This window comes from Vulpes lagopus, chromosome 6, assembly GCF_018345385.1.
Source record: "Vulpes lagopus strain Blue_001 chromosome 6, ASM1834538v1, whole genome shotgun sequence".
Lineage (NCBI taxonomy): Eukaryota > Metazoa > Chordata > Mammalia > Carnivora > Canidae > Vulpes > Vulpes lagopus.
The window spans coordinates 10,487,698-10,502,153 of record NC_054829.1 but is presented as its reverse complement, the minus strand read 5'-3'; the positions used below and the strand labels follow the sequence as shown (position 1 = coordinate 10,502,153).

The window sequence follows — 14,456 nt, the reverse complement described above, 5'->3', positions numbered from 1 at the left end:
ACAGGTAAGGGCCCTACAGACAAAGTGCACAAATGCATCTGAATGGCAAAGATCCTTCAGAACATTGCGTCACTGTCTGGACCCCGAGAGCCTGAAGACACAGTCTACCAGAGAATGAGCATTGTCAACGTTATTTAAAATATGCCCAAAATAATTCAAAGGAGAGGTGCTTAATGAGATAGATCCACGCACTACCACAGGCAGGGTACAGGCCGAACCCGGAGGGACCCATCCAAGATACAGGATCTCTTGTTCAGAGAGACCTTCTCAACTCGCAATTGTCAGCATGCGGCAACTTAACCCCTCCGAGTCAGGAGTCAGGAGGAGGCCATTTCTGGCCAAAGAAACCCTCCTTTGTTCGAATGACCAGGCAATCAAATTGCTCATAGATGAAATCAAGGCAGACCAGTGAGAGGGAGGTTTCGAGCAGAACTCGCTGCAAATGGATGTGAGGCATCTGCATGAGTTCACTCCCAGAGCCTCCAAGTTGGGTCAGGTCGTTACCAACCGCCTTCCTCACGCGTGAGTTAAAATAGAGAAGTGAAAGCATGTGCACGCGTGGGGTCTTTAAGACCAGTCCGCTGGCTGCTCCCCCTCCCCTTCCAAGCTCTGGCCTTCAGAACCATCCAGGCCGAGTCACTCATCAAATGGAGATTGACTTTTATCTGATTAACCGATGGAGAAACATCCTCCTCCATCTCGCAGGAACATTCTGTGGGAAAGGCGTTTTGCAGTCTGCAGGGAAAGTTGGGCCTTGGCTTCCCTCCTGCTCGGCCAGTGGAAAAATACAAAGGAAGCGAGGCTGTCCTCTGCTCTGCTCCCGGGTCCTTCCCGGGCCCGGAAAACACAAAAAGAACCCCGGCGACAGAGCAAAGCCCAGAGACGGAGCGAGCCTTTCCTTACCTGGGGCCGAGAGGAGTCTGGGAGGCGGTGGGGGTGGCGGCGGCGGGGGCAGCAAGGGAGGGGGTCGGCACTGGCAGATGTGTGGACAGCTGTCGGCCACCTTGGAGCAGGACTTCTGTGGCTCGCCGTGCGTCACCTGCAGGTGCGCAAGAGAGGACAGTGAGGCCACCGGAGCAGAAACAGGCCCACCCACGCCGCCACACCCAGCCAGGCTGCACTGTGGGTCCTGCCCCCCAGACCCTTGCGGGAGGAAGGCAGGAGTCGGGGTGACTCAAAGGGGAATAATGGTGTGCGAGGCTGGCCTAGCAGGTTTAGAGACCCCCGTCTTATCCCCAGCTCTGCCAGGGACCTGCTATGAGACGGCGGCAAGTGACTTGGCTTTTAAGAGGGACACTGGGCAAGAGGAGTGGCTGCCCGAGGTTCCCACGCTCAGGTTGCGACAGGATGCCTATTCTGACTCCTCTGTAACCTGAACCAGCCATTCCTGCAGGCCTCACGGCTACAGTGCAAGGCCAAGCACACCCCTCCTCTCCGCCCACAGCCCCCAAAGCCTTCCTGTGTCCACACAGGGCCAAGGCACCCCGATCCTGAGGGAGGAAGCTTGCCCAGCCAGGTTAAGTGAGCAAAGGTGGCCCAAGTGGTCTTGTGGGAAACACACCTGACCGCACCATCCACATCCTCCCAATAATCCCTGGGTGCTTGTCCACAGCTCCGGAGTTCACGTGACCGTGAAGCCGTGCTTGAGAGGCCCCTGGCATTTCCAGCCCCACCTCACCCAAGCTCTCAGCTTTTTTTTTTTTTTAAAGATTTTATTTATTTATTTATTTATTTATTTATTTATTTATTTATGAGAGAGAGAGAGAGAGAGAGAGAGAGAGTGCACAAGTTGGGCGCAGAGGGAGAGGGAGAAGCAGGCTCCCTGCTGAGCGGGGAGCTTGATTCAGGACTGGATCCCAGAACCCTGAGATCATGTCCTGAGCCGAAGGCAGACGCTTAGCTGACTGAGGCACCCGGAGGCCATGCTCTCAGCTTCTGCTCTGCCCTCAATGCCCTCCTTCCAGGCCCTGGACCCCGGCCACAGCACCCCCTCCTTTGCATATGCTTCTCCAGTATCCCACAACATTCTCCTCACACCCTTCTCTGACTTCTTCCATTACTGGCTACAAGCTCCTCAGGGAAGCATCTCTGAGCAGCTCAGATCTCCCTTTATAGGCTCTCCTGGCACCCGTGTGTACTCTGCGGGGCAAAAATCGACATTTGGGTGATTATCTCTTTCCTACCTGTTTTCACCATTGGATAAGAAGCTCTATGGAGGGAGGGGCCCCGCCTTTTTTTTTTCCTCTCTCACTAAGAGAATGCCTGGCATCCAATAAATATTTGGTAAATGAATGAATATTAAAACCTGGCCCAGAATCCATGCCTCATTTCTCCCGATCTGGTGTTTTTTTTCGATACCAGTCTTTAGTCCTTCGCCTGTAAATAAGGATGGGGCTATGCTTGACCAGCAGTTCCCAACCCTGACCACACATGAGAATCTCCCAGGCAGCTTTAAAAAAAAATACTCATGCTTGATCCTTTCCCAAGACCAATTAAATCAGAATTTCTGCAGGTGGAGCTGGGCATGGCTATTTTGTTTCATTTTCCCAGGTTAGACTTCTGCTGTATAGCCCGCGTGAGCACTGCTGGTTTAGATGAACCACCAGCACCCCTCCCGAGGGCAGAGCGCCCTAACCCATGAGCCTAGGGTTGTGTGCCTGTCCCAGGGACCAAGCGGATTTAAAGGCATGAAGGAAAGAGCTGGTGGGCATCACCAACCTCAGTGAAGTCCCTAGTAACTTCTCTGGCTCATCTCCGGAGAGTAGAAACCCAGAATGCCAGTTTCTCCGCAACCAGCTACCTGTGGCCTGCCGGGAAGGGCATTCCATAGACTGCCGTTGGAGGTCAAGGCAGCCCTTCCACCTCAAGTGTCCTGGGCTGGCAGAGAGCACCCCTGGGGCTCCGATGCAAACAGGCCGGGTGATGACCGCTGGGTGATGGCGGCTGGAGGTGGGCTGATTTACAGCCCTATCTTAATATCTAGGAGACCAAGAAGCTGCTGCTCACCACCTTTTAGTGTTCTTAGAGGGCCTTTGACTGTGTTTCAAACTCCAAAGGTGATCTCATCTCCCATTGGGAAGAGCAGATCCTTGGATGATGAGCCTCTGCTAGTTAGTTCCTGGGGATGCCTAACTCCCTACATGGCAGAGGCACCCCCACTGGCTACTCACCAATGCACCTGTCAGCTCTCCCGTGCTCATCGAACCTCCCTCCTCTTGGTTCCGACCTTCTGAGACCTTGGGGGTTGCTCGAAGGCTCCATTCTGCCAATGCCGGCCTCTAAGTCTCTTCTCTGCTGGACTCTACCAGTATGCAAACATCACGCAATGCCACCGCCAAAACAAGGAGTCCTCCACTCTCCGAGGGGCAATTTATGCGAGAGTTCATGAGGAGCACATCTGCTTAACCTGGCCCAACACGATGACCCATTTTTGTGAGAGGGTACAAGGGCGCAGATGTGTAAAAGAGCTTAATGTGACAAAATTAGCTGCAGGGAAGCTGGGGCCAAGTTTCAAGGCTGAAGGGGGAGGCATGGCAACAAAGGAGCACATGGCATTTAAACCAATCTATGGTTCCTTGGTCTCTCGGAAAATGGCCCCAGTGAAATGGGAGCAAACACAACTGCTTAGCCAATGGCCCTCACAAAAGTGTCCAGTTTGGGGTGTCTGAACTTCTGAGGGGTAGGCCCCACTTGGGGCTGTTCACCGGAGTTTGGTCCAGCGCAAGCCTGTGGCCACTGAGCCGCTCTTAACTGACAGTAGGTTACACTGACCTTTATCTACTTGCCAACTTCCCGAACCCCATGTTCCCCACTCCCATCCTTCCCATTAGATCCACCTGCCCAGGGCTGCTGCTTCACCTTGTAATCTCTGGGTGGCGCTCTGCTCACTGTTTCGTAATGTCTGTTCCCCACACTGAGCCAGGGAGCCTCTTGGGGCAGGCAGGTGGGTAGGCCTGTGTTTCCTTAGTCCTACCAGGTGTGCCTTCCTGAGCCCTGCTAGGCGTCAGCCATGGGAACTGGGTTCTGGTTTCCTGGCAAGGATAACTGAGAGAGGCAAGTGGTATCATGGAGGTTTACAGGGGGACAGGGGGAGGCCAGGCCCCGCGAGGCTAAGTCATGTACCAAGATTTCACAGGGCCCTGCATTCAGTTGGTACATAATGAAAAGATGTGTTGGGGGATGGTCTGCCCATCAGTGGAGAAACACAGGATCTATTCTGCTCCCCAACTCTGGGTCCACTTGGGGGTTCTGTGGATGGGTGGTGTTGGATTTAGGCCAGTAGAGGGGAGACCTCAGCATTGAAAGCTTGTCTCAACACCTGGCTTGCTTGGTTTGCATCTTGGGGAGTCCCACAAGGAGAAGGAACTTTCCCTGAAGCCACCAGCTCTTGGCTGGACGTGGCTAAGCAGGAGCAGAGGCTCAGAGAGGTCGGTGACTTGCCGAAGGCCCACAGAACCAAAGGTGGCATCATTACTTCCCGTGACCACTTTTGGTCTAGTCCTGCTGTCCCCTGCCTTCCTGCCCCTGCTCTGTAGCACCTCCCTGGCGCCAGGATCTTGTCAATGCTGCAATCATGGAGAGGGGGCTGAGGCACAGGTAAGTCTCACAGTCACCTGGATTTGGTACTTGCCACCATGGCCTGGTGGCCCTGCTGCTCCATGGCCATCAGTTCCCACTCACTCCTGGCCAGTCCACCCAACTTTCTGATTCAGGGGATGTTACCTCCCTGCATCCATCATCAATTTCTCCCTATTCCCACCACCACCATCCTAAACCAGGATGCCATCCTTTCTCCCACTGGGCAGCAGCAGCCTCTCACACAGAGCCACGAGATAAAATATAGGACACCTTGTTAAATTTTAGACTGAACAACAATTTTTAGTTTAAGTATATCCCAAATATTGGATGGGCTATACTTACACTAAAGCATGAGCTGCTGTTTATTTGAGAGTCAAATTTAACTGAACGCCCTATATTTTGACCTGCTAGATCTGGCAACCTTCCCCTCCCTGGCGTCTTTGCCCCTTGCCTCACTCCCACCTCCCCCAATCCGTCTTTTCCCTGGGCCTAGACCGAGATTTCGAAAATGCCAGCCTGAGACTGAGTCATTTCTTGCTTAAAACCTTCCATGGCTCCCATAGGCCTCAGGATCAAGTCCAGGATGTAAGGCACTATGTTAGTGGTTTATAACAGTGGCCTTATCTGGGACTTTCCGCCCCCGGGGTTCTTCCAATGCCCCATTCTCTCCTGTGGACACTTCATTTATGCTGACCATACTCCTGTCTTGTCCTTGTCTATGCTTCAGCCAAAGCACTACATCTGTGAGGCTTCTCGGACTCTTCCACAAGATCTCATCCCCAAGCCATCTGCTCCTGTTGAGTTCTCTTACCTATAATTACTTAATTATCTCTCCAGCATCAGACTGTCAGTGCCATGAGGGCAGGGACCACTAGGTCCTCTGCACTTAACACAGGGCCTGGCAAACAGCAGGTGACCAATAAACGCCACTGACAAGATAACCCAAGCTGTAGTGACTGATCATAGGAGGAGTTCAGCATTGCTGGCGGCTTCTCTTCAGCACAGAGACCTATAGGCCGGGGTCAGAGCCTGTCTCCCTAGAGGAAGTCCACAAAGATGATGGCTCCTGGTATCTTTTATGGAGACAGGCCAGCACCACAGTAACTTGATGAGACACACTCCTGTCACACCTAATAAATTTGCCAGCCTGTCATCCTCTTTGCTTGCAAAAAAAAGGAATCATCTGGAAGTGAACTTACAAGAACCCCAAATCACAAAAGCTTAGAATCTCAATTCTAGACACATTAAAGAAGAAAGGGGAAAGGCTAAGGAATGCCCCCACCAACCTTGCGGCAATTTAAATGTCATCTGACTTTAATGATTATGTTTCTTATCCTCTGGGCAGCAGCCAGGGGCTCCAGGCTGATTCCAAGGTGGGAACCTGGTGCTTTGCTGGGAGGGGTGGGGGGGTGGGCAGGGGGCACCTGACCACAGGTCTCTTGCTTCACCAATTATGCTATTAATTACAGCTCTTTGAAAATGTTGGTCTCACTCTTGCAAATGTTTACAACTTTGGGGGAGTCTTCTGGCAAAATGCTTATGAAAGCACAGAGAGCTCTGAGTTCTTTCTCTATATTCAAGAAATTCCTAGGATGTGACAGATTTCAGTCTCCCTGCTTGGAGGGAAATACATGGCTTCATGCACTTGTAGCTTTCTCTACTCACGTTGGTTCCACTGGATTCAGCTCTTTTGCTTAAAAACCAGATCCATCCATTCGAGAGCCCCTCTGCCCTTGGCTTTCTCAGTCTCTTATCATTTGTAGATTAATTTTTCCAGAGCCTCCTGCCAACATTTTGCCCATTTTACTTGTCTGGAGGACTCCTTTTCTAATTGATTTTCACGAAAATTGATTTGTATTGAGTAACAGCATCTGAAACACATACACACGCGCGCACACACAACACACACACACACACACACACACACTTGGGTAAGCACTGCCTGGCTGAAGGACATTGTTAAAAAACTGAGCTGCTTTCATGACATTATTTCTCTTGGTGGCGACGGTGGGGAGGTAGCGGGTCTGCTGTTTGAATCCTGCTAGTCCATACCACAGAATTTCAGCCTTGGAGGCTGACAACAGCATCACGCTGCTCCCTAAGAGTGTTAGGGAAAACTGTAAACAGATGAATATAAAAATGAAGTGAACTTGTGCTCGCTTCAGCAGCACATATATGAAAAATGAAGTGAACTTAACATTTGAGGTTCAACAAAAACTTGCACAAGGAAAGCTGGTCCCAAGCCGCCCAAGTGTTTAGAAGTGACAAAATCTGGAATCCTGAGGAGGCACAGCTGAGTTTAATAACTGCCGTTTCACACATTAAACAAAGCTGTCACTTACGGAAGGAAAACAATCGTGAGGGAGACAGAGGCAAGCCAGGGATGAGAGCTGAGGATGAAGCCGGGGCTGGGGCTGGGAGTGGGGGCTCCTGGCTGACCCACCCACTCAACCGACATCCTGCTTCCAGCATGAGAGCTCCCGGTGCTCCCGGATGGTCACCCCAGTCACCATCGGATCATCAGAGCAGGACGCAGGACGGACAGCTGGTTCCCAGCGGGGCCCCGTCATCTGGGGCAGCTCAAGGATTCAGCAGACCGGCAAGTGGTCTCATCCTACCCCCCTTCTTTGGTGTATCACTCCCTACTCAGGGCAACCATGCGAAAGATCCCCAATGCCCACCCCCTTGGCAAATGCCACCAGAAGAACGCAAAGCCGCAAAACCCCCAGAGTTGGGGATTTCAATGCTCAAAACAGTAAAAATGTCCTCCAGTGCCTGCGGAACCGCTGAAAATTCAAAAATGTCCAACAGACTGTGTAGTGATCAAGAGAGTACCTGGCCACCCAGATGGAAGAGCAGCGTGACGATTACTCCATAGATAATGGCAGCCACAGCCACCACTAGTATTCATAATGGTCCAGGCGCTACACTAAGCAATCTTTACTCCCTTGGGGGACAGCACTGTGAGGACCGAGAAACCAGGGCCCAGAGAGGCACTGCCTGAAGCCCTGAGCCGGTGAGGGGTAGAGCTGGGGCTCAAGATGCAAAGCTGACACCAAAGTCCACTTCACCACTCCAAGGCACCACTGATCATGGACATTCTGGGAGGTGCCAGGGGCCATGCTGTCTGACCCTCTCTGACCCTAACAGAAGTAACCCCAATTGGTGGCCACCTGGCCTGTGCCCCGGGGTCTCCCGGGCTCCAGCCCCAGGCAGTCCTTACAGACGGACGATTTCTTCCTACATCCCCACGAGTGGGGCCACCATGCACCATCTGTCCACGTCCCCAACTCCACTGCCTGCAGGAAGCACAGCCCTAGGTATGGTAAGTCCAGTTTGAGAAGGCCAAGTGGAAGTTTACTAGTGATGCTGGTGGCAAATAAAGAATGTTATCCTTCTTGGGATCATTTTCTTTTTAAGTTTGTAAAAGCTCTCAGGTTTCTTTCCCCCCATTTCTGCAACAGAATGTTATTATCAAGACGGCACTGTTCCAAGGCCCTGTCCTGTAGGCCGTAGCAGGCCAGGGCTGAGCTTTACCTTGGAGTTTTCCCGCATCTTTTCATGGCCCGAGTACTGGGGGAGGGGGGTGCGTAGGGAGAGTGGGAGGGCATGCACCTTTTCTTTTGTAAACTCTCCCCAGGAGCAATCAGAGGGGCGGCTGCAGGAAGCCAGGGTCGTGGGAGTGAAGGCCACCCCTCCCCCAGGTCCTGCCCGGGAGCAGATCCTCCAGCCGTGAAGTCAGCCCACACCGCCCCGCCGCCGCTCACCTGCACGAAGCCCCAGAGCGGGTGGAGCGCGCAGTGCAGCAGCAGTGAAGGCCAGCAGCAGCCACGGCGCAGCACCAAGTCCCGGAGAAGCATCTCGGCCCGTGGCACCAGCGCTCCCGGGGCGAACTGTCAGGGGAGCAAAGCCCGGGTGAGGCGGGCGCCGCGCGGGCACCATCGCCGGCGCGAGCACCCGCACACGCAGCAGTCGGAGGTGCGCCGGCACGCCCCGCACCCTGGGGCACCCTCGTAGATCCAGCTGCCCCTTCAATCCAGCTTGCACATTGGCTGACCCTCCGGGCACATTCACAGAAGCCATGCATCCCAGAACACTCAACCCTGGTGCACACCCCCCAGAACCTTACGTGTATACCTCGGCCCCGTGCACGCCCCCAGGATCCTGCGTGCACATTTCGGTTCCGTGCACACCTCCAGAAACAGCCAGGCACTCTTCGCCGAGCCCGGTGCATTTCTCCCAGAAACCTCCCCAGTCATGCACAACTCACTCCTACGGTGAGCACACTTCAAACCCGGGGCGGGCACCTCTCAGCCTGCCTGCACACCCACGGGAACGGCCGTGCACACCCACCGGCTCCCGCCCGCACGCTCGCGGACCCTGCATGCACGGCACCGGGAAACCACACGCTGCGCGCACCCTCTCTGCCCCGCCGGCCCTCACTGCGCACACTGCAACATGGGCACCTCCGTGCGCACCCCGGTTGCCCTCGCGCGCTCTCCCCGGCCTCCCGCTCCGGGGCGCGAGCCTCCCCCAGGTCTCCGTCCCCGCCCGCGCCGCTCCAGGGCCTCACGCCACCTTGCCTGGCGGCGGCCCCGCCGCTCCTCGGCGCGGGGAAGGGAGGTCCACGCTCCCCCCGCGGCGGACTGCTCCCGAGCCTCCGGACGGCCCCCATTTAAAGGCAGCCGCCTCCCCGGTCCCCCGCCCTCTAGGCGGGGCCTCGGTCCTCACCCTGGCGGCTGCGCGGGCGCCCGGGGGCTTCACACGCCGGGGAGGAGCGCCGGGCACCGGAGCAAAAGTTTGCGCGCGGCTGGGGCCTCGCGGGCTGCCGAGCGGGGGCCGGGAGCTGTGCGCCCGCACGGGGCGCAGGGCGCAGGGCGCAGGGCGCAGGGCGCGGCGGCTCGCGGAGGCTCCCGGCCGCGCCCGGGGCCGGGGCGGGGGGGGGCGGCCGAGCCGGAGGGGGGGCCGGGGGGGCGGGGAAAGTCTCCTCCGAGCCGCCTGGAGCCGGCGGCGCGAGCCTCCCCGGATCCCCGCCCTTCCCGGTGGCGCCGCGCGGCTGCCCGGGGCGCGGGGGTGCCCGAGCTCCCCTCTCCGGCCGCGCTGGCCCGCGAGAGGCGCTGCCCCGGGGCGCCCGCGGGGGCAGCAGGGCTGCGGGCGGAGGCGGAATAAATAATGCACGAAAAAGGAAAACAGACGTGAGCCCCGCCGGAGCCTCGCCCGCCTCCCGCCCCGGGCTGCGCTCCCGCCCGCGCTCCCCGCCGCCGCCGCCAGCGCCGCTGCAGTGATTCCTCGTCTCCATCTAGCGAGGCTATTGTGTACTGGGCGCTTAATGATTTATTTATTCACCCGCGAGGAAGAAGACTCCGGCTCCCGGGGGACTTGCTCCGGGCCTGCCCTGCCCCCAAGTTCTCCGCGGCGGCGGGAAGGGGGCCGGGACCGACTCGTGGAGACCCCTTTCTGCGCTCGGTGCGCGCGGACTGCCTCCCCTCCCCCGCCCCACTCGGACCCAGGCTCCCCTGGGTGCCGGGGCGGGAAGGTGCGAGCCGCCCCACCCGGGGCGAGGGCCCTTGCCGTCCCTCCCGACTGCCAGCACCGGGACCTCTCCGACCACTCGCTGCGTCTTGGAGGGAGTTGCCCGTGGCCCCGGGGAGGACCTCTCCACCTCTCCCCTCTCCGGCTCCTCTGTTGGACGCAAGATTATCAACAAGTCGTCGAGAAGTGGCCTGTCACGTTTCTTTGAAACCCGCTGCCCCCGGCCTCCCAGCCTGCAGCGCAGGTGCGCGCAGCTGCCCTGGATGGAAGCGCTTGGGAAGCGCTTGGACTGGTGGACTGGCCTTCCAGAAGGCCCCCAAGGCATGGGCAATCCTATTTTTAGGTTGAGCGAGGGAGGGAACCAGGAGCCCCCGGGACCAGGAGTGGAGAGTCAGACACCGTAGCTTATTTCCTAAAGAAACATTTATTTAGTCCTGTTCTCAGTGTCTGTGGGCACCCAGGTCACCCCACATAAACGCACGCTCTAAGTATGAATTACCCTGCAGACCAATTTGCAGACCGGTTTCCTAGGGACCTCTCTCCTGCAGAGTGCTGCCCCAAGACTGTTGTTCTCCATGTCAACTCTTGGGCAAAGACGTGGAGATAGGGGCACCGGGGGTGGCTCAGTGGTTGAGTGTCTGCCTTTGGCTCAGGTGGTGATCCCGGGGTCCTGGGATTGAGTCCAGAATCAGGCTCCCCAGGAAGGAGCCTGCTTCTCCCTCTAAGTATGTCTCTGTCCCTCTGTGTGTGTCTCTCATAAATAGATAGATAGATAGATAAAAAATTAATAAATAAATAAAATCTTTTAAAAAAAGAGATGTGGAGATACTTCATTCATTCATTCATTCATTCATTCCATGCATAGTATCCCTGAGCACCTACTAAGGGCCAGAGCATTTGAGGCTGGGTATACAACAGAGGACAAGCGATATGTTGGTGCTGCCTGCAGGGGCCAGCATGGAGGGAGGACGCATGGGAAGAAAATGCTGGAGATGGGACTCCCCGGGGGAATTTTTTTTACCACTAGCTTGAAGCAGTTGAATGAGTCACAAAATTGAGCCACTGTTTTGTCAGCTGAGGTCAAAATAACACTGATTATTATAATGCCTTTCTACTTAAGCAAGTCAGGGTATTTTGTTCAGTTCACGATATCAATCTTTCCATGTGGCGACACCTGTCATGTTTCTATATGGAGTTCTTTACCACTTAAAAAATGTCCTCGGGATGCCTGGGTGGTTCAGTGGTTAAGCACCCGACTCTTGATTTCAGTTCAGGTCGTATCAGGGTGGTGAGAACAAGGTCTGAGTTGGGCTCCCCACTCCATGGGGAGTCTGCTTGAGATCCTTTCTCTCCCTCTGCCCCTCCCCACTCTCTTTTTCTCTTAAGAAATTTTTTTTCTTAAAGATTTTACTTATTTATTTATGAGAGACACACAGAGAGAGGTAGGGACATAGGCAGAGGGAGAAACAGGCTCCCTGTGGGGATCCTGATGCAAGACTCGATCCCAGGACCCCAGAATCACAACCTGAGCCAAAGCAGATGCTCAACCATTGAGCCATCCAGGTGCCCTCCAAAAGATCTTTTTTTTTTTCCAAAAGATCTTTTTAAAAAAATGTTCTTTATATCACATTTTAACGCAATTCTCACAACTCTGTGAGCCAAAGGTAATTGCTCCACTTGACAGGTTGGGAGACATGAGGAACTTGCCCAGGATCACACAGCTGCTCACCTGGGATTCAGAGGTACTGACCCCCAGACAGCCGTTCACATCTTTGGGAGGACCTATGCAGATTTTATATGTTGAAAAGCCTACGTTAAACATTCTGGCCTTCAGTACTCCTGTACTGGACCCAATCTGTATACCTCTGGAGTGTCACTGGTCCCATAGCCTCCTGGCCCTCCTAACAACGTGGAATGTCACACAGCCTTATGGTGAAGACTAGGCTCTGTCATGGGCCCCCTCAAGCCCTGGCAGGACGGTGGGAGGCTGTGGCTCCTCCCACCCTTTCTGGACTCAGATGGCCACCCACACCACAGGACCTGGGATCTGCTTACAGGGGGCCAGGTAACTCTACTCAGATATGCAGGGGAGCTAAACCTCAGAGTAAATTTTGACCAATGAAAGACGAGAGGACAGACCTGGTATCTGGATCATAGTGGTCCCATCTGGCCTCATGGGCTATAGGCATGACTAAGCAACTGGCAGTGTTTCCTTCTGAAGACATGGCCTGCTCAAAAGCGCACAATCTTGTGTTTCCTTCCCACCTGGCCTGCTTCCCTCACCTTTCCACCTTATTTTTGTCACCCTCAATAAAATATCAATGGGCAAGCATTATTGCTTCATGCTCTGTGTCCCCATGAACTACAGACAAGTGATACCACAAGTGGCCCCAAGAAGCAGATTTTCAGGATGGGATGTGGGAGCTGGGTTTCCTGTCTCTCTAAAAGCAATAGGGGCCCCATTACTCATGAAAAACAGGGTCATACATGGCATATAGGAATATTACGATTTCTAAAGCTTCCCCCATGGCTACTTGGAATGAGAGGCAAGTAGAAGGCAAGACTTTGGGAGGTCATGTGGCTGCCACACATGATCAGTGTGAGGGAGATGATCATCATAAGGATTGTGGGGTTTGATGGCTTCTGACAGTACTTCAGTCAAGGACAGATTCATGGAAACCATTGGCCAACTGAAGGCATGCTTGTGAACTCTTTAAGGTCACTCTTAGCTCTTGACAGCCACAAAACAGACTGTGCTGAACATCAGGCCCAGGATCTGGTTGTATGGTGGCAGAGCTGAAAAGCAAAACTCAGCTTGCAGCCACACGGGACGTGTCCTATGTCCAAGTCAGGACTCTGATAGGGAAAGAGTTGGATCCTGTGATCTGTAATAGAGACATTTGGGTGACAAGCCCTGAAAATCTTGGACCTACAAATGTCCCTAAATCTGTTGGCTTGTAGAAGAACCTCTTTCCTTCTTTGTCAGAATAAAGCAGCTCCTCTTGGCCTAGAGAGCAAACAATGACCTAATTTGTAGCAGGTGCCTTGCAACATGGTGCTTGTTCTCATGACAATAGCCTATGGGAAATAAGGTGAGATGCCAGAACTTCTTTGGCACACAATTAAAAAAGGAACAGAAGGCACAGAGAGCTGGGAATATTAGAATCATCAGACCCAAGAGTCTACCAGTTGGCTATGTTTCCTGGGATGGCCCTGAGGGCATTCCCTTTATTGTGCCAGAAAGAAAAGCCCTGGTGGGAGTAGGGGAAGCACCAGCATCTTTGAGAAGCTCAGTGGTGGCAGTCCTCTGAAGGCCCTGTCTGGGACAAGGTGGCGACATAGATTCACTAGTACCAAAAGCTAGCTGGTCTACTTTGTCACAAGAGGCAAAGGGGATACAATTACCCAGTGGAAAGCAAAGCTGGAGTGGCAGTTAGGGTGCCTTGAGCCATAGGTGTCTATGTCAATGGCTAGTAGGTCATGGTGTCGCTAGGGATGAGATCGATAGAGAGCTGACAAGGTTATTGCTCGATGTGTATGAATTTTCTTTAAAATAATCAAAAGCGTTAGAGCAAAAAGATGACATCAGCTACTGCAGTGGAAAATTATCTGAGTTTTTTCACGAGGCAGAGCCCATTGATTGAAAGGGAGGCTGGGTTCTCTGAAGGGCATGCAATGCCAATGAGTCCTAAAATCAGTCACCACCAGTGGTGATTTGACTTGTGAAAGGTATGGTACATGGAGGACCAGGCTCCAACAGGTCCAGAAGGAACTGGTAAATTATCTAAACAGATGCCCTAGATCCTCCTCTCACCCACTTCTATTTAAGTTCTTCTTCCATAATTTGTATCTAGAGTTTCAAAGGGGGCTTTCATATGCCAGTGTGCTAGAGGAAGAAAAGGACCAGTTTCTCATTTACACACAGGTCAACACACTCTGTTGGTGCTCATTGGGAATAGCACTGTTGCATTACATCCCCTTTCCAGGGTGGAAGGAGAGGGGGCCGGAAGTTCAGATATACATCTGGATCCTACACTGGGGTAAGTGTTTAGGATTAAGGAAAGAATGAGAGAAGAAATCCAAGGGCATAGAGGGCAGGTAAACAATAAAGGCATAAACGCATGGGAGTAGACACAAGGGGTATGGATGTGTCTGCCCTGTATTAATACTCACCAGAGAGTATTATTGCCAAGGAGGCTCTCGGCAATTAGTTGGACAGGATGACACATGCTTGTGGAGGTCAACCAGCCTCTCTTTCTGGCCAGGCTAGTGTTTCCCAAATGACGACATGGTCTGCTGAAGGTTCAGCCATGGTATCACCTTGGAGACAGTGGCTTGCAGGGTTG

General features: G+C 53.9%; 1 protein-coding gene across 9 annotated transcripts in view; it reads right to left on the bottom strand.

Moving 5' to 3' along the window:
* Nucleotides 1-10,182, bottom strand: part of PRIMA1 (proline rich membrane anchor 1) — a 60,822-nt gene extending 50,640 nt beyond the window's left edge. For 2 of the 9 annotated variants that reach the window (XM_041758773.1, XM_041758775.1), the window contains exons 1-3: nucleotides 8,932-9,041; nucleotides 8,346-8,471; nucleotides 904-1,039 (exon numbers count right to left, since the gene is read on the bottom strand). In XM_041758773.1, the coding sequence (XP_041614707.1) occupies nucleotides 904-1,039; nucleotides 8,346-8,471; nucleotides 8,932-8,964 (295 nt within the window). In that variant the 5' untranslated portion in view covers nucleotides 8,965-9,041. Of the gene's footprint in view, nucleotides 1-903; nucleotides 1,040-8,345; nucleotides 8,472-8,931; nucleotides 9,278-9,309; nucleotides 9,905-9,924 lie in introns of those variants that run through there. The other 7 variants (XM_041758772.1, XM_041758767.1, XM_041758768.1 and 4 more) reach the window with 7 other exon arrangements.
* Between the last annotated feature and the right edge of the window lie 4,274 nt (nucleotides 10,183-14,456).